Source organism: Pithys albifrons, chromosome 3 (genome assembly GCF_047495875.1).
Source record: "Pithys albifrons albifrons isolate INPA30051 chromosome 3, PitAlb_v1, whole genome shotgun sequence".
NCBI classification, from domain to species: Eukaryota; Metazoa; Chordata; class Aves; order Passeriformes; family Thamnophilidae; genus Pithys; species Pithys albifrons.
In genome coordinates, this window is record NC_092460.1 from 414613 (window position 1) to 433968 (window position 19356).

General features: G+C 47.8%; 1 protein-coding gene across 7 annotated transcripts in view; it reads left to right on the forward strand.

Annotated features, from left to right (window-relative positions):
• The window catches only part of TMCC1 (transmembrane and coiled-coil domain family 1), a 71556-nt gene that overhangs the window by 22322 nt on the left and 29878 nt on the right, over positions 1 to 19356 (forward strand). For 4 of the 7 annotated variants that reach the window (XM_071550149.1, XM_071550148.1, XM_071550150.1 and 1 more), the window contains 2 exons: positions 3956 to 4012; positions 6554 to 7258. In XM_071550149.1, coding sequence (XP_071406250.1) covers positions 6716 to 7258 — 543 coding nt within the window. In that variant the 5' untranslated portion in view covers positions 3956 to 4012; positions 6554 to 6715. Of the gene's footprint in view, positions 1 to 3955; positions 4013 to 6553; positions 7259 to 17794; positions 17932 to 19356 lie in introns of those variants that run through there. The other 3 variants (XM_071550153.1, XM_071550156.1, XM_071550155.1) reach the window with 3 other exon arrangements.

A 19356-nucleotide genomic window follows, 5' to 3' on the forward strand; every position in this document is an offset into this window, starting at 1 on the left:
AAAGATGCTTTTGAGAAGAGCTTGGCTGTGTGTCCTGAGCCCTCCCTGCTCACCCATTTAGTTCCTAAATGCCACCAAGGTCTGCAGCATTTTCTTCCAGGTGTGTGACCAACAGTTAGTAGTTGTTGAAGTGCAGTGGGGGGCAATGGGGGTTGCTCTGTTTGGTTAGATAAAAAGTGCTCATGTGAAGTTACAATGTACCTGCATCCAACTGGGAAGTACCTGGAAGGGAGGTTGGGAAAGGAGGTTTTTCTTGCCCTCCTGGGCACAGGTGCTGGCACAGGACTCTCTGCTCACAGAGAGCAGCAGCCTCATGGGACACTGTGCCTGTGATGTGCAAGAGCAGCAGAGCTGGGTGGGCTTGGCCTGGTCACTGTGCAGCTTTGTCCCTCCCAGCTAACAGAAGAGGAACAACCTTGGTGGTTTCAGCAGTGCAGAAAGTCACCATCTTGCACAGCTGTGTTTTACCTGGAGGCTTTTACTGACCTTCCTACTGAACTGTAAGGGTGGAAGGAGGAAGTTGGCTGATTGCCTCAGGCTGGGTTAGGAGAGGCCGCGGTGTGCTGATAACACCCGGTCCTGCTGTGAACTCCTTGGCCGAGGGATCCCTCCCGTGCTGTGGGTGCCAGCTGAGGGCAGTGGTTGTCTGGTCAGCTGGTGCTGGTTACACTGAGGGGCAGCCAGACATGCGTGTCTCTGCCTCCCAGAGGAGATACTATTCATTAGTGGGCTTTGTTTACAAAGGAAAATGATTGTGCTGAAAGTAGCTACCTGACTGAATTATTCAGCATGCCACTTTGCTGCACAGGATGTATCCAGCAGATAACCCACTTTTCTTCAGAGCTTTTATTGATAAGCTCCAGTGATTCAGGCTGAGACAATACTGGAGGGACACAGATGTGACCTCCCTCCCTCCCTGTCTGGCCTGATGGTGTTGTGCTGTAACAGGAAGGCAGGATGGCCTGTGATTGCAGCCAAGGGCTGTAGTTGGGAAGGGAATCCTTACCTGTGCTGAAGTAATTCCTCCCTCATTGCCCTGCCAGCAGAGCTGGAGCCAAGGGCTGGCAATTAGTGAGTCCCTGTTACAAGTGGGCAGAACTCAGTGGACTGACAAGGAATTTGAGTATAAGATAAAGTTTTCTTTTGATATAAAAATGGTCCAAAGGTGAAATTGTGTACATTAGAGAATGTTGCCCTAAAACTGCCCTACAGGATGTCTGAAAAGGTCAAAGAACTCGAAAGGGCACTGCAGTGTTGAGGTGGATGGTAGTGCCATTGAATCAGCTGGGGTGATGGGTTATGACAGGAAGTTTGCAGGTCTCTATGTACAGTTTCCTCAGAGGTAAGTTTGGCAAATTTCAGTATTTTCTGCATTTGTGTGAGCTGATGGTGTCCTTAACAAGTCCCATAGTGGCCTTTGTCCTGAAGTTGTTGGCTGTTATTTTCCTGGAAGCCAGTTGCCATGGTGATTATCCTGATAGCAAATAAATGTGTTTTTCATGATCCCCAGTTAACTAGTTTGGAGCAAAAGGACTGTGGCCTTTTCTGGGATTGCTGGAAATCTCTCAGCCATCGTCCTCTGTGTTGGTAAATCACTGCCTGCTGAGCAAGTGGCTTGTGCTTTAGTGGGTCCCAGCAGTGGAGGGGGGTCTCACTTGTCTGTGGGCACCTTCTCAGTGCTAGGTTAACTTCAGCCTCATTTCAAACAAATAGGCTTCCTTTTTGTACTGCTTTGGGTAAAGATTTTGTACATTTTTTGTGTGGACTCTGCCATGAATGTGGGAGGAAACATTCTGATTTTGGCTGAGGTTTTAAATGCATGACTACTTGATTCCCATTGGCAAGCAAGTCAGCAAGCCCAGTTTCTTTATAGCAAATTCCTGTCTCTGTGCAGCTGGATGTGGAGGTGGATATTGAAGAGCAGCCTGTTTGTGAGTGTGGCTGTTTAGCTGAGCTGTGTTTGTGCAATTTGTGTTCATTCTCTCTAAAAACACATGATTTGATCTAATAGAAGAAAAGGATCTTAGATGGGCATCAGCATTTTTATTGCAGAAGTCCCAAAAGTGGGCAATTCACAGTTGTGTGTGGTAGCAGTTGATGGACAGGTAACACAGCTCCTGTTCCTGATGGTGTTCTGTGGGAATGGGGAGTTGTGACTGAGGGGCTCCTTCCCTGGCACTCCAGAAAAACTCCAGCAGTGTATCCGTGTGCCCCAGGGCAGTGGCCATGTGCCCCAGGGCAGTGGCCATGTGCCCCAGGGCAGTGGCCATGTGCCCCAGGACAGTGGCCATGTGCCCCAGGACAGTGGCCATGTGCCCCAGGGCAGTGGCCATGTGCCCCAGGGCAGTGGCCATGTGCCCCAGGACAGTGGCCATGTGCCCCAGGACAGTGGCCATGTGCCCCAGGAGAGGTGTTGGTGCCCCAGGACAGTGGCCATGTGCCCCAGGACAGGTGTTGGTGCCCCAGGACAGTGGCCATGTGTCCCAGGACAGGTGTTGGTGCCCCAGGACAGTGGCCATGTGCCCCAGGACAGTGGCCATGTGCCCCAGGACAGGTGTTGGTGCCCCAGGACAGTGGCCATGTGCCCCAGGACAGGTGTTGGTGCCCCAGGACAGGTGTCGGTGCCCCAGGACAGGTGTCGGTGCCCCAGGACAGTGGCCATGTGCCCCAGGACAGTGGCCATGTGCCCCAGGACAGGTGTTGGTGCCCCAGGACAGGTGTCTGCAGCTCTCCCTGCACGGTGTCCCTCAGGCACTCGGGCCGGGCTGCTGTTGTGCCTGTCAGGACACGTGGACACGGTTCTCTTGCTCTTGGCTCAAGCTGTGCCTGAGCTGCCTGGGACTCCGAGAAGTGGCTGTAAGGAGCCAAGGTACAAACACTACGTGCCTGTCCCTGTGGGCAGCTGGCAGCAGGTTCCTAGCACTGATTGCAGGTAGGGATGTGTGGATGACACAGCCCTTCCCTGAAAGCCCTCCCAGTCTGCTGCCAGTGCTGGCTGAAGAACTGTAAGCAGTGTTTGATGGGCAGCCTGAACATCAGCACGATGGAGCACTGCAGGGAGGAACTTGCTAATGCTTAAGTAGAAAAAGCCATTGAAGCAAAGCAGCCCCAGATTAAGGCCACTACTCTTACACTAATACACTTTTTTAAGAATTTCACTTAATTAAAAGTGTTCTGGGCTGGTTCTCTTGAACAAGGGTCAGGAAGGAGAGTTTTCTTCTAAAGAGCAGGATGAAGCTGTAATACTGTGAGTTACAAAAGGGTGTTTTGAAGTGGTAGGGCAGTGTAAGCCATTCATGAGGGCTGTTAACTTCTGGTCAGAATTTCTGTCTTGCCTAATTTGTGGCACTTTTAAGCAATACTGGTGCAAAGAGCTGTCAGGTTTTGCAACCTGCAGGCAGACTTTTGCAATAACTGGTCTTCAGACCGTGGAGTTTTCCAGGTGTTGTTCTCAGCAGCGTGGAGGGAACCATCTTACAGGAGACGAGTGATGCTTCCTCTGAGTCCAAGATTTAATGTCAGCAGAGAGTGGTTAAGGTGCACTGTGAAGGGCAGACTTTAGAATTTTAGTAGATTAGTATTTTAGTGGATTTTAGTAGACTTTTCCCCATTTGGGGATTGAGTATGGTCTGAGTTAGTTTTTGGAAATTGTAACTGACCTTGCAGACTGCAACCCTGACATCTCCCTGGGCTTTCAGCACGTGGTGATGGCCATGAACCTCAAGAGAAAATGCTCCTTCACAAGAACTTCTTGATTAATTCTGTAAGATTCAGTTTTAACTTCAGTTATATTTGTATGTCCCAACGATTTTAAAGAGTTTAAAACAGCCCAGCTTCCAGGGGCATTTGCATTTCAATGTTAAAAAAAATAAAAAAAAAATTGAATCATGCTCACTTTGTGTACATCTTTCCTCCCATTTGCAGAATTGTATCTCATACCCAATTTCTTTTGCAGTTCTCCTCAGTGGAGAGAGTGCTGTGGATGAGCCATGCTCGAGGGCAAGTGATGGAGGCAAGTATGAGTTTATCCTTTCACACTTATCTGATGTTGGGTCTGCCGGTTTTTCCTTTTGAACTGTTTTGTTTCCCAGTGCTCCTGTGAAATAATTGCACAAATGAAGGACTATGTTGGTGTGTTCTGGGGTGTGATAAAGTTACATCTTCTCAGTGTGGCTGTATATGGAATGGTGAATTTTGTCCCTGATGTTGTGTATTCTCTTACAAGTAAGAACTTCATGCTATGAAGTATATTCTGTTTCCTCCATCAAACAGAATATAAAGGTGGTTATAAGTGGAAGGGGGGGAAAAAAGAGCACAAAAGTTGAATCTTTATGAGAATGTGTGCTAATTAACTCTGCAGATTCACAGTTCTTCACATTTAAGAGTAATTTTTTCCCCAAAATAGGTACTAGAACAAATAAGTGGTTTTAAGGATCTTCATACCAGATGTGCAATTTCAATGCTCTTTTCAGGTTCACAACAGACTCATCCTATGGAAATAGGAAAGGAGCTGACTACAAAGCTCCTGTTAGGAACCTCTCAAAGAGTCAGTGTCATTTCAGAAATCTGTCCCAGAATACACAGGGTACCTGTGCCTTGTTTGTGAGCTCACTGTGGGCTGATTAGTTTCAGGTCGGTTTGTAAATTGCCATAGGGTTAATTTAAGCAGTTTAATTTTTTCTAGCAGATAAGGCATGGAACTGTAGTTAGACTGAAGTGGTGTTCTTCAAGACCCACAGCATTAGCAGTGGTAATCTGTATAGAGAGCATGCAGGAGATCAGAGAGATCCTATTTATAGCACATATTGGTCATCTTTGATAATAACTGCAGTTCTTCAGCGAGTCTGACTGAGAAACAAATACTGAGTGAATTAGCTAAAATGGAAAAGGCAGTTATGGGTCAGCTGTCAGGTTTGTATCTTATACAGCAAATAATTTTGGGACTCTTGGTTTTTTAGACACTGAGTTTTGTTCACTGAACCATTTGTTCTGTCAGTTAAAAATGAGAATCTAGTTTTGTGATTTTTCCCTCCAAAACATAAATTTGTTAAGTATGTAAATATGTTGTTTGCACATTTTTTTCCTTCTGCAACTCCATTGCTGCATGAATGTGGGTAAATATCTTTTTCTCAGATGTAGAATATAACTGCATTTAATGTGTTACTGATTAAACTGGCCAGTATATTTAGACTCAATGCTTGCAACATCTTCAAAGTACTGAGACAAAATCTTGCATGATTCCCATGTTTTGTTTTCTGCAAGCACTGAGTTTCATCTTCTCTCCAGCTGATAGCAATGACACTTGAAAAAAGAGAGAGTGAGGCAGCTCTTCTGACACTTTTGAGTGGCAGTTTGGAAAGCATTTTGGAATATCTGTTTAACCTATTTTGTCAGGCTTCACATGCATAAAATCAAGAGTGCTCCAGTTGTAAACTCAATGCATTATGTTTCTGCAGCTGGTTTTGGATAGAAATGAATGCTCTCAAATCCCAAACATATGATGCAATTCAAATACTTTCTTTTTAAAGCACAAACTGCTTTCTGCCAAGATTGGGGTAGACCTCTGTTAGCTGGTTTCTGTATTTGTAGAAGCCTAATGGAAGTTTTCTCCTGCAGAAAACAGCGGTCAGCTTCTGAGCATGTGATCTCATGGTGCTGGTGTGAAGCTCTTTCAGATACTGCGTTCCTCCTCCCTCCCCTGCTCCCCATTTCTTTGCTGACCTGCTCCCGTGGGTGTTGCCGTACAAGGGCTGAGCTGCACTGAGGTCTAACCCAGCCCTGCCTGAGCCCAGGGAATAGCTCAAGTTCTCAGAGAAAAGCTGCGTTTATCTGCCAGAGGCTGAACTGCACTTACCTGGTGCTGAGCTGTTGCATACTGGTTGCTTAATCTACTTTTAAAAAGGCATTCTTGTTTTCTCTGAGAGCTATGGAAAAGACTGTGCCAGTTGAAAGCCTTTCACTTGCCTGTTCTCACTTGAAGACAGATTTTCACATCTAGTTTCCAGTGCCATCAGTGGATGCTGGCAGTAATAAGCCTTTTCTTGCTATTTGGAAATTAAAAGCTCCTTTGGAAATGTTCTGTTTTCTTGCATGTTTTAAATACTGTAAATCAGGCATTTTACAGGAAAATCAGGTAGGCAGAGCAAATGCTACATTTAAAGCACAAAGTATAAGATCTTTGAGAAAGAGCAAAATGAATTCTGCCAAAGTAACTAACATGCTCTTCAAAAGTTTAACCTCATGTTCTGTTGGACTTATTGTGGGCTTGTGCTTAGTAATCAAAACCCCACTGGGTTCCCCTTGCTTCTCCCCCTCCTGAGCAGCTTTTTTACTTTTCTTGCTTTCCCCATACCGTGTGCTTCTCCCCGAGGCAATGAGGGACTTGTCTCACACCAGCTTTGGCTTCTGCTCACAGCCTAAACGCAACTAATGCCACGTGGAGAGGTGCTCAGAGAACCGTTTGTTTTGTTAATGGCATGTTTTGCGAACTGGATTTTTAACCCCACTCCTTGCTGCATGGATGTGTAATAACGACTCTTTTGTTTAACATTAGATAAGCATGAGATCACCGAGGCACAGCTGCATGTGTCACTCTTGAAGCAATTGCACACCTAATTGGCTGACAATCTTGGCATTTCAAAATAAACACAAGCCTTTTAAAGACAGGGGACTTACTCATGTATGAATAGTCAAATAAACCTGTTGGGTGTCATCAATGGAGCCCTCTGGCACTGAACAGTTGTGTGATGACCCTGATCCTGGAGGCAAATCCCAAGATCAAGAGACCAAAAAACAACACGAATCAGAGCAAAAACTATCCAAAATAACGCATAATGCTTTGGAGAACATTAATGTCATTGGCCAAGGGCTGAAGCACCTGTTCCAGCACCAGCGCAGGAGATCGTCCGTGTCCCCACACGACGTGCAGCAAGCGCAGGCTGAGCTGGAGCCGGACCTGGATCTGGAGAGCCAGAGCGGCTGTGCTGACATTGATGGTGTCTCCGCCCACCCCACAGCTCTGAACCGGGTGCTGCAGCAGATCAGGGTGCCACCCAAAATGAAGAGAGGGACGAGTCTGCACAGCAGGTGGGGCAAGGGAGATGCCCCAAAGGGGAGCCCGCAGATCAACAGAAGGTCTGCCCAGGATATTCAGTCGGGTCGGCCCAGATCATCATCCACTACAGACGCCCCCACAAACTTGTCCGTGATGGAGATTGCGTCTTCTATCTATGTTGGTGGAGAGGAGGCTGCAGCAGCTGTAAGTTACTTAGATTTGCCTTTCATCTTTATCATCTTGTATGTTTTCTTGAGCCCTTTGAAATCTTGTTTTGGAAAGCAGGTGTCTTTCAGCAAGCGCTAATGCTACTGTGTTCAAAAGCTTCTTCAGTGGTGAAGCAGAGAGCTTAAAAGATGGAAGCATTAGTCATTTTCTCACATGGCAGTTGGCTGATTCCGTATGTACTTGATCAGTGAAAGGAGAGCTACGTTGGATACACATTAGGTTGGTTGGATGGCACACCACAGTCAGACAAGGAGCGATGGGAGGAGCAGCAGCCAGAGTAGTCTTCTTAGCAACTGTTACAACAAAACCTTCCATTTATCTCGATGGCTTTTTTAATTCCTCTCTAGTTTGGGTGTGTGTCTTATAAAGGCAAAGAATTCCAGTTTAAGTGGATGGTGCTGTTGATCTCTTAGGCTTTTGAGAGGCTCTGGGAACATGGGCTGCAGTCCACGACTGACCTGCAGTGCTCAGTTGCCTGAATGTAGTTTAGATCAGCCTGCTCTGCTGGTAAGAGGTCACTGTTGTCTCCATCAGATTGTCTTGCCTGTGTGGGAAAGGCTATTCCCTAAAATGACAGTCTCTGTTCTATGACTTGTTCTTGCAAAGCTGGGCCAATCAGCTTATTGGTGATACCAAGAAGTAGCTTTTGTCTTACTATTTCTCTCCTTTCCCAGATCAGTTTAGTTGAAGGATTCATGGGTTTTGGGGGGATTTTTTGTTTGGTTTTTTTGAGGACTAACTTTCTGATTTAACTTCAGGTATAACCTGTATTTTCCTAAATTTCCTTGCAGGCTTGTTCATTGGAGGACAAGCCCTTTGATAAAGACAAGGAAGTGTTGCACAGCTGCTGTCTGGTTTGTTGGTTTAAAAGTGTAGTTCCTTTATTTCGTGTATGAACAGTGAGACGGGACAGGCATAAGCATATTAGGGAAATAATATGGGAATATGGGAAAAGCCCCAGTGTGAGGTGTCCTTTCTGCCAATGACACGGCTGGTCTGACCAAATGTTACCACCTTTGCCCACATCAGGGATCTCCAAAATGGGTTGCGGGCAAGACAGGCCCTCAGAGTGTGGGAAGGAAATAATTTTTGGTTTGTTTTATCCTATTTTTTAATTTATGTTTCTGTGTATGTTTTATAATGTGTGTAGTGTATTCGTTCAGTAGTGGGTGTATATAGTTTGTAAATAAACATGCATGTGTTGGCAGTCTGTGCTCAAAAGGTTCGTACCGGTTTGGATGTGCAATCCAAGTTTGGAAACCACTGGATCACTTGACAGGAATGACTGGAAACGTGAGAACTGTTTATCTGATAGTAATGGCAGTCTGCTACAACATTACCCGCTGTGAGAACAAATTTAGGAGTCAGGTTTTGGTGTGTAGGACCTGTGGTTGTGTGAAGCAGTCGCTGTAGCTGCTGTTCCTCTGGGCCAGCGTGACCTTTGGGGCAGGGGCTGGGACGGGGTCCCACCTCTCCAGGTGGATCCCCAGGGGGGGAACTGTCCTCGGTGGCCTGAGGAAGAGGGGCTGTGCTGGAGAGAGGAGGGAGGGGACTGGCCTCTGAAAGGAGGAAATGAAATTGTGTGAGAAAGGGCCACCTTTGGAGACTGAACCATCGGAGATACCTGTAGCCACTTGTCCCTTGGTAGAGTTCAGTGAATTTCCAGCTGCTTTTTACCATTTGCTCCATTTTTGTGGCAGACCATGACAATGATGCTGCCATGGAGAATGTGACCTAAAATGAGCAGGAGATGCAAGTCTCAATCCCTGGGACAGAAATCACGTTGCATACGCCTGTTTGTTACTGCCTTTTGTCTTTTAGCAGGTAGTCCATAGGAGACAGAAAGTTTGGTGAGAGAGCTGGATTCTTTCTTTTTCTGGCAAGTTTGGCTAAGTCTGGGTGATGTACCCTGTTGTCTCTCTCAAGAGCAGGTAATAGCACCACCTCACAGCATGGCACAAGGACTGGAAGAGTTTCTCAGTAGCTGTGCCATGATCAAAAAGTTGGTATCTCTATCCCCTCCCTCCTCCAAGAGACAGAAAAACTAAGCCTGCTACAATATTGCTGTGCAATCTGCATAATGTTGGGAGCTGTAAAAATTGCCTGAACTGCCCTTGACTTAATTTGCACAGAGAGCACAAAGCAAAAATTGCAAAATACAAATGCTGGGTTTTATCCACAGAGAAGGACAGAATGTTCTCTGCTATTTCATGAAAAGTACGTAATATCTTGCTGGTTTTTGATCTGAGACTGCTGTCTTGGCTATGCCTTGTGTCTGTAGTAGCAGCCTGAAAGCACATTGATGCCACTCACAGATACAAATTAACAGCAGACAGTGCAGATGATTGTGCAGCTTTAAAAGACATTGAACAGCTTTTACTGACTTTCCAGCATAGAGGTGTAATGCATTTATAAACCAGCTACATGTAAATTCTAAATCACTGATGTGATTATTAACAGAGCTTCTTGGTTTGTGATTCTGTGACATCAGTAAAGCAAAATGGTAAAGCCTTTGAGAAATCAGCCTTATAACCAACATCAGTGCTGTTCTCATTGGAGAAGCCACCTTAGCATTCAGGTTGCCACACTGTTGGAATACATGACTAAATTCATGAATTGTTAAATTGCTAAAACTTTGTTCAACAATTTGTATTGCGAAATTTGTTAAAACAGACTTCAAATGATAATTAGTAAGGAGCCAGGAAGAATCTGAAATCGTGAGAGCAAACTTAAGTGAAACAAAGTTCAGTGGGAACACAGATTTTAAACACTGTCTTTGAGTTATGAGGCATCTGAAGTTGTTTCACACAGTGTTACTTTAACCCTAATTTTTTAATGTTATTTAATCTCACTGAGACTAGATTACTTAATGAAGATTAAGAAATAGGAATCATGTATTTAAAATATCTGGCAGATAACCCTCAGTGATCAGGATTGAGAGTCCTCTGGACTCCTGTATGGATCGTGTCTACATTGAACTTTCACTTGATTGGGTTTTTTGTTGTTTCACGCTCACTTTCTCATGACTTTGCCTGTTTGTCTCCTTTGGCTCTTTGGGATCTTATCTTTTGAATAAGTTTGCAACCTTTTTTTTTTTTTTTTTAATAAAATCCTGCCCATTTGACTTCCTTGGTTTTGGTGTTTGCTGCTGACAGTGAAGCTACACTGACTCACCGTGCCTCTGCAGGGAGTATTTTCTTTGAAATTATTCAGGAATTTCATAAATCCACTTGTATTTAGAAAAACATCACCAAGCTACAGCATTGATCGATCTATTGTAAACATATGGGCTGTACAAGCTACAGGGAACAAAGAAACAACACAGAGAATGGACAAGCTGTGATTTAATAATGACGAAAACTGCATAACACAGGGTGTGTAGGGAAGAGTATAACTCTGTTTTCTGATCGCTGTCCTCCTTGCTGAGCTGGTTTGCTCCCCTGCCGGGTGGCACAGCCGGCCCTGCCGGAGCTCGGTGTGCCAGCAGTTCAGGGCTCGGTGCCGGTGGGTGCCGGAGCTCGGTGTGCCAGCAGTTCAGGGCTCGGCGCCGGTGGGTGCCGGAGCTCGGTGTGCCAGCAGTTCAGGGCTCGGCGCCGGTGGGTGCCGGAGCTCGGTGTGCCAGCAGTTCAGGGCTCGGTGCCGGTGGGTGCCGGAGCTCGGTGTGCCAGCAGTTCAGGGCTCGGTGCCGGTGGGTGCCGGAGCTGACCTGCCCAGGGCTGTGCCAGTGCCCACCGGCACCTCTGTCGCTGTGCTGGCACTGCTCCTGTGGCACAGACTCCTGCTCTGCTTTCCCTTCGTTCGTTCTTTTAGTGCCGGTGTTCAGGTTTCTGCCGTTTAGGGAAGGTGATGGACACTGTTCTCTTCAGGTGCCCCGCAGCGGCGCTGGTGCCTCGCGCTGGGAGGGACGGGCTCAGCAGGGCTTGCTGCGGTGACACTGGTGTCACAGCCAGATCTCACTGCAGGAGGGTTTGCTGGGTGGAGATGGAGCAAGTCAGCAGGTTTGGATTGCTGGGAAATTAGCCTTCAGTTACGTGTTGTCAGAGGATTGTAAATGCCTTTGTGGGCTGCTGTGAAATTGTCAGTGCTTCTTGTTGGAGTGGCAGGAGCATTACCTGTCGCAGATCTGTTTGTCAGGCATGGCTGAGCAGGAGCCCACATGCTTCAGTCGCGCTTACTACTGAAGCTGAAAACCTGTTAAACACATCCAGACTATTTCCATGTCTTCCATTTTTTGAGGAGTCAACCCCTGATCTCCATCCTGTGCGAGGCTGCACAGTGATTTGAGTTCATGCTCAACTCTGCCTACATAAATGCTGTGCTGAGCTTGGTTAATGCTTGTGATCTATTTGCTTGCTCGTTTGTTCCTGCTGAATGGTGTTACACTTGGTTTTGAAAAGTAGTTGCCATGTCTGAGATACTGTTAAAAAGGTAAAAAAACTGTTACCTTTGTCAGCTTGGCTATGTTGATAAGGTAAGTGGGAGAAGTGAAAAAGAAATTTTATAGTTAAATTTTCTGTCATACTAAGAAACTCAGACCACATGGGCATGGGGCAGCTGTGGAAGGGCAGGGCTCAGAGCAGGAAAGCTCTCAGAGCTGGGTTCTCCTGCCTGCTCCTCAGAGTCCCCTCTGGTCTGCCTCACATGCAGTGCTGTGTGCAAGAAAAAGACACTAAAGAGATATGGTACTGATAGGACCTTGTCTTGACTCTATTCTGTCTTGGACTGTTTAAACTTATGAAAGCTCCTATCACTGTTTTTTCATCCTACTTCTTTTTTTCTTGGTGTCTTTGTTCCAGCAGTATGGGCCAGACTGAAATCACCTTCGTGTGCTGGGCACAGTTTTGTCATTTTATGTTGCATTTTTAAAAACAGCTGCAGCCAATGTCTGTCTTTGACTCCTGAGGTTCTGCTGTGTCAGATGTCTCATAAAGCTTTGCTCTTCCTTTTTCAGGAGCTTCCCCTTTCTGCAGCCTGCTTATTTTGCTTGACAGGGACAGTTTGCAGCTGTCTCCTGGTTAGATACACCTGCCCTTTCCTTTTCATGCCTAGAACCCCATTACACACACACAACCTCTCCCACTAAACCCACTTCCAGAAAGCTTAGGAGGTTAATCTCCTCAAAAGGTTTTGTCATTAACCCAAGAGGGAGTTTGAGTTGGTTGGGTGGTGGTGCTGGTTTTTTCCCTCCCTGTATTTTATGTGTGGATGCTGCAAAGTTTTGGAGATGAGTCCTCCTGTGTTTGATGTGCCGAGCTCCTGGCCCAGGCTGGCGCTGGGTGCTGGGGTCAGGCTGAGGCATCAGTGCCTTGGCTCGTGGCTCACAGCTGGCTCAGCTCCTGCTCAGGCTGTGCGGGGAATTTAGAAGAGGTTTTCTTACCATACAACAAAAGCATAATAAAATCTCTGCATTAAGCACTGATTTGTGTGAAGAACAGGGTTAAGTCTGGGGCAGCTGTCAGAGTTTAGCAAGGTTTACCTGACAGTCCCTTTCAGGTAAAGGTGGAGAACTGTGGTACTGTTGTAATTGTGCTTGTAAATAGGTTGATGTGTTAACTCATGGTTATGGTTCTCCTTATGAGTTCTGGATGAGCCTGATTCTGTGGTGGTGAGATCCTTCACTCCCTGTGGGAATGAAGGACATTGTGTACTGTGTGGTATAAGAGAGAATAAACTCTTCATAATCCTCTGTACACAAAATATTTTTAGTTCACAGTATTGTTCCATTCTCTGTTCTTTCAATTTGTTGTTGAAATTGAAGGGCAAAGTGTTATCCCAAAACAACAGATGGGATTTGTTAGAACACCCCATTTACATACATTTGCATGTGTAATAATCCTGTGTATTGTCAGGCTTTGTATGGAAACTGAGAAATTATGTTGTCATAGCATGGAAAATAATGTAAAATTAAAATCTTCCTATGATACTTCACTTGCTCTTATATTTCAGTCTAAATTTAAATATCTCTCCATAGAACTTTTCTTGTAGAGGCAACCCACTGAGCTGAGAAATCAGGGTTATGGTTTGAAAATGGTTGAGCCTGTTTGGGTCTCATTTAGATCTCCTGTGCCTGCAGAGCATTTTGTGGGATAATGAGTTATGCGTCAAGACATAGACAAACAGAACAATATTGATGTTTGAGAGATACAAAGTTAGCAGTGCTTTGGTGAGCAGCTGTGTCCACATCAACTTCTACCCATGTCATGAGGGTTGCTGTGACCCACATGCAAGCCCCAGCACTTGGCCTCGTGGGACCTCCTCATTCATTGGGGTTTTTACCAAGGAGGTCCCTGTGTGCTCTGCTGTCACCTGGGCATGGTTGGTGTGGGAGCGTGGCCACAGTGAGGGCAGGTCATTCGCTCTGGGTTCTGTACAGGGAATTGATGTGAACGTTTGGTGGAAGCCCTTGGCTGACACCTTCTGGCACCACTAAGAAGGCAACCAACCTGGTTTAATTTAGGATCAAATTGTTTGGTGGATTTGCAGGTTTTTACCTTCCTTGGCCCACATGTTTCCAGGTTGCCATTTGCTTGTCTTAGGTTACAGGAATGATGAGAGGAAGGATTTGCTGTCCCTGCAGTAGGATTGTCATAAAGCAGCTTTCCAAGGCTCACTTCAGTCCTGCTGCATCCTGCCAGGACTTCCCATATCCTCATCCACTTGTCAGTTTCAGCAATCATTTTCATAAATATTTCAAATAAATTTGGGTTTTGGTTAGCAGCTTAAAATCTATGCTCTGTTACTGCCCATATTCTAAAAAATGATCACATATACTTTTGGGATCAGTGTACAGTCTTCAGTTTTGCAGTGTGCCAGTTCGGTGCGGGTATGGCAGTGCAGGTGTGCCAGTTCGGTGTAGCTGTGCCAGTTCGGTGCGGGTGTGGCGGTGCAGGTGTGCCGGTTCGGTGCGGCTGTGCCAGTTCAGTGCGGGTGTGGCAGTGCAGGTGTGCCGGTTCGGTGCGGGTGTGGCGGTGCAGGTGTGCCGGTTCGGTGCGGCTGTGCCGGTTCGGTGCGGGTGTGGCGGTGCAGCTGTGCCAGTTCAGTGCGGGTGTGCCGGTGCAGGTGTGCCGGTTCGGTGCGGGTGTGTCCGTTCGGTGCGGCTGTGTCCGTTCGGTGCCGCTGTGCCCGTTCCTGCCCGCGCCGCTCCGCACCGTCCCCATCGCGGGACCCGCCGCCGGTCGGGGCCGCCCCGAGCGCTCCGGCCCGCAGGGGGCGCCGAACGCGCAGCAAATTGGGGATTCCTGGTAAATCCGCGGGATGCGCTGTGGGAGTGGTGTGTGTCGCTCAGTAACCGGGAGAACAGTTCGCGAACGCTTGTCCTGACTGCGGTGCTGGTTTCGGCAGCAGCCCGTACCCCGCCGTGCGCACTGTAACGAGTCCAGAACACTGAGGCATCTCTACATGTTTTCTTTTGAAATATATAACAAATAAGCTGAAAGGATTGATCCTGAGAATGTGTGGGGTTTAAGGCATGAAAATTTTATCTTTCAAATCTGTAGTAAGGAAATGTCCCTCCTGTTGGTTGCTCTGTGAGAGGTTATCAGTAAGATGCCATGCTGTTCGTTTACACGTGTAAAGCATTGATGTAACATTCATACATATGTATTTCTGCTAACTTTATATAATGCTAAAAGATAATTTTAAAAAACTGTGCTTAAAAACTGTAAATTTGATCTGTGAGTAAAAAGCTGTGGATGATTTCCATGAGAGGGATATTAAAACAAACAATTATGTTCTTACTGAGCATTTTTTGAAAAGAAATTAGTTACAAGATATTTTGTACTAAAGATTAAGTTGTGGTTTGTGTTCTCATGAGAGGATATCAGACAGAGACACTAGTTAATTAGGTCAAGTTCATTTTAAATCTGAGAATAGGATTTTGTGGCTTTTACTGAAATCCGATTTTTCTCCATGATATTCCTGAATACAGAGAGAAGAATTCACCACTTAAGCTATTACACAGGAATGAATTGCTCTAGGAATGTAATTTTAGGGGGAAAAGCAACAATAGCCCTGCCACAGGGGACTAAGGCAAAGAGCTACATGTGTCTCTGGTCAGAGCAGGAGCTGCCCATAAACTGTGGCGACCGCAGACATCAGTGTGGAAATGCTGAGTGCAAGGCGTTTGCTCCAGACACAAAGGAGAATGTCGCTGTCATCAGTTTTGCTGATCTGCCAGTCCCATCTCGGCCTGGTGGATTCTATCCCAGCCAGCTGGCTCCATTCCTTATCTGTGCCTCTGTCTCGCCCAGACTCGCCCACGGGGCCTGGTGGGGAAGCAAAAGGAGGAGCTGGGTGTCCATGGAGCAGGGGAGGCACCCCCACGTCCCAGGGCTGCACAGCAGAGGTACAGGGTAGTCCTCGGGCACCAAGCCCAGTGCGTGGCAGGGTGAGAGGGTGATTACCCAGAGCCACCGGTATCTGCTCTGGCAGGTGGGAGCAGGAAGGTTTGGATGCAGCAGATAAGGTGGCAGGGCTGACCAGCTGCCTGTGTTCCAGCATTTGGCTCCAGCACTGCGGTGGCCTCCCACACTGCATCCCTGGCTGACTGCATGTGTGCACACTCACCCTCTCACGCTCTCATCACACACACACACACTGACTCACTCGCACCCTCTCACACACACACACACACACACCTGCCCTGCTGGTCTCTGCAGCAGGAGACACGTGAGCTTTCCTGCATGGAGACTGTTCAAGGTGGTGGTATAGATTCTCTGCAGCAGGAATTGAACGGTGTGTACGAGGCTTCTGAATATAGTCAACCTGCAGAACAAGAAGTCCTGACCCAGTTCAGGGAGGAGGAGGATGCAGCTACTAGATGCAGAAGCCCCTGAGAATCTGGTGTCTGCTCTGCCAGCACAAGGAGGTGTTTCTGGGGTCCCATTCCTCTCAGTTTCCTTTGCTGTCTGTTCTACATGGTCATTATGAAATTAAGGCTGGTAACTAGGTAATGTACTTTCCATATACTTCAGGAAACACGGGAGCATTTTGCAAAGGAGTCCAAGGTATGACAGGGAACACTTGCTCTATTCAGAACATGTGTCTGTGTTTGAAACCTCTGAGTAACGCCTGACCAGGCAGAATGCGACCAAATCCTGCTCTCATTTCACAGCTTGGGTTTTGATGCTAAGAATGTATCTATTGATGTTACCTTTGGGTGACAGTTACAAAGTAAACACCTCTGTATAATCTTTTTGTAACTTTCCAGTTGAGGTCTATTTAGAGAACCACCCTGACCCTTCCCATAACCTTCCATGGCCCGACTGCAAATGTCTGCTCTATCTCTAGTTTCCAAGTCATCTGATGACTTTAAGGAAAATGTTTTTAGCCTATTTTTAACAAGGCAAATATTCTGACATAAGGCACCTTCATTTTTCTACAAAACCATGTATGGCAGTGGCCTGTACTTGCCCAGTACACACCATAGAAGGGAGATTAGTGTGGAGCCAGTGCATGGCTGACTCCTGACAGCCAGATACACACCACAGCCATCCACATTGTGCCATCCAGGGCCCCAGGTTTGCCATAGCTGCAGCATGCCATGGCATCCTTTTGGCCACTGTGCCAGTGTTGCTACCCATTGAAATCAGGGCCTAAGGGGCAGCGTGCTGGTGAGCAGCACAGTGCTGGGTAATACAGGCTTGCCCTGATACCGAGTCAAAACTCAGCTGGGCCTTGCTCTGCCATGGGAGTTGTTCTTGATCCAGTAGTTTTGCTGATAGTTACTCAGAAACTATTTTCCTGTATGGGTAAGTCCATGAACTGCAGGGATTAATGCTGCAGCCATTTTAGTGAAACGCAGAAAGGAGCCCACCCTTTTGGATGCAGGAGGCAGTTACAGCAGGAGTTGGCAATAAGATTCTAAGAAATCCAAAATTAAAATGCTGAGACAGGACTACTTGAGAAGTACACTTGTTTTCAGATATCTCGAGCTTCTTGTTGCGTTTGGGGTTTTCGGTTTCCCTTCTCAGTTCATGAGCATTCTGGCAGCTGACCGAGCCCGTGCATTGAGAGCTGCCTGGTGAGTGTCCTCTGCTGAGCTGCAGCCCCTGAGAGCATTGCTGGGTACAGCCCTGACACCCCTTGTCTGCAGGAACCGTGTCCCTTTGTCACCAGTGTGGGGGGACAGGGAGAACACTCTCAGGGTCCCAAAGCTGCCCTTGTCGAGGCACTTGAAGAACTGCAAGTGTACCTGTTTCATCGCATGTCTTTATTGTATATTTATGGCGGGGAGAGAGAGAGATTTTCTTGAATTACTTTCTAGAGATTACAACAGGGTCTTCTGTGCTGATTCCCGGGGCAGAGCAGACGCTCTCGTGCGGAGGGAGCGGGAGCCGCCCCTGACCGGGGGGGCCCGCGTGGGTGCGGCGGGGCGGGGGTGCCGGTGCCGGGGCGGGTCGCGGGGCGGATCCCGGGGCGGGGGTGCCGGTGCCGGGGCGGGTCGCGGGGCGGACCGGGGCGGGTGTGCCGGTGCCGCCCCTCCAGCGGCAGACGCGAGCGCCGTGCCCTGCCCCGGCCCGGCCCCGCCGGGCGCTCTGGGGCAGCGCGGGGCCAGGACGCGGTGCCCGGGGATGCGCAGCCCCCGCTGAGCGGCCCCGGCCCCGCGGGCAATGGTGCAGCGCTTCAGCCTCCGCAGGCAGCTGTCCAAGGTGGGTGCGGTGCGTGCGGGGGGCCCCGCACAGCCGCTGCCACCCCGCCTTTGTTCGCGCCGGCACCGCACAAAGGCGCGGCCGCACCGCTGACACTCGGCGGGGCCGCCCTGCGGCTGTGCGGGCTCGGCGCGGGGCCCGGGGGTGCGGGCGGGGGCTGCGGGACCAGCCGCTGTGCCCGGGAGTGCTGGAGGGGGCCGCGGGACCAGCCGCTGTGCCCGGGGGTGCGGGAGGGGGCCGCGGGACCAGCCGCTGTGCCCGGGAGTGCTGGAGGGGGCCGCGGGACCAGCGGGACCAGCCGCTGTGCCCGGGGATGTGGGCAGCGGCTCCAGCGGCAGCGCTCACTCGCGTGCTTTGTGCTGGGGAGAAAGAACGCCCATGGCCGCGTTCCAGCGACACACCTGCAGCGACAGCCGAGCCTCGCTGGGAGCGCGGGGCTGCAGAACAAAGGAGTTGCCGTGAACAGGTTTTGCTGTTTAATAACTGAAAGTGTTCGAATTTATTTCAGGAAGCTGCTTTAACGGTCAGAATAGTTATAGTTAACTGAATAGTCACTGAATCAGTCCAATGCATGTAGTTGGAATAACATTTGCAAAGATCCATCCGTGATGAAAAGCGAGGCTGTGCAGGGCACTGCAGGTACGAACAGCTCTAGATCTGCCAGCACAGCCCTGCTCTCACATCTCACCATTCCCATTGAGCAGGCCTGACTCTGGATGTAGGAGTTACAGTGTTAGTTGGACTCCTAAAAGACAAGCTAAATTTTCACTTTACATTTAAACTGTTCTTCCCTCCACCCCCCACACCCCTCAGTGTGTGTGTTTATAGAGGTTTTAAAATGCAGTCATCAAAATTCTAAAATACTATTGTCAGCATTTAAAATAGGTCAGAATTCACATCCTGTAAAGCGCCTTGGGAAAAGCTGTGCAATAATGTGGTATCTTTCTGACTTACTTGTGGGGTTTTTTTTAGTATCTCCTAATCTTAAACTTTGGCCATTTTCAGGGTATGTCAGAAAATGAAATCTTTTAAAGGTTTGCCTTGTTCCATGCTGAGTTCTGCCTGCAAGCAGTAGAAGTACCCGCAGGCACTGTGGAGTTTAATCTTCCCCTCAAAAGAGACTTGATCTAGTTAGTAACAAACTTTGTACCTGAGCTTTGTTTATATGGGGCAGCAAAAATAGTTTTAAGCTCATTCATTTGGATAACTCCATTTTAATCCCTGTTTATCAAAGTGGAGAGGGTGATTTGGAAAAATGTCTACACTGAGTTTTTCCAATAGGAGAACTGTTTGTGTTTCTGTCTTTCTCCATTTTTCTGTTGTCTGACACAATTGTGTCTTGCACTGCAATAGCTCTGGTTGTGTCAAGCCTACTCTAAACAGTTGTCTGGCCCTGACAGGTTCTTAACCTTGGTGTTTTAATTG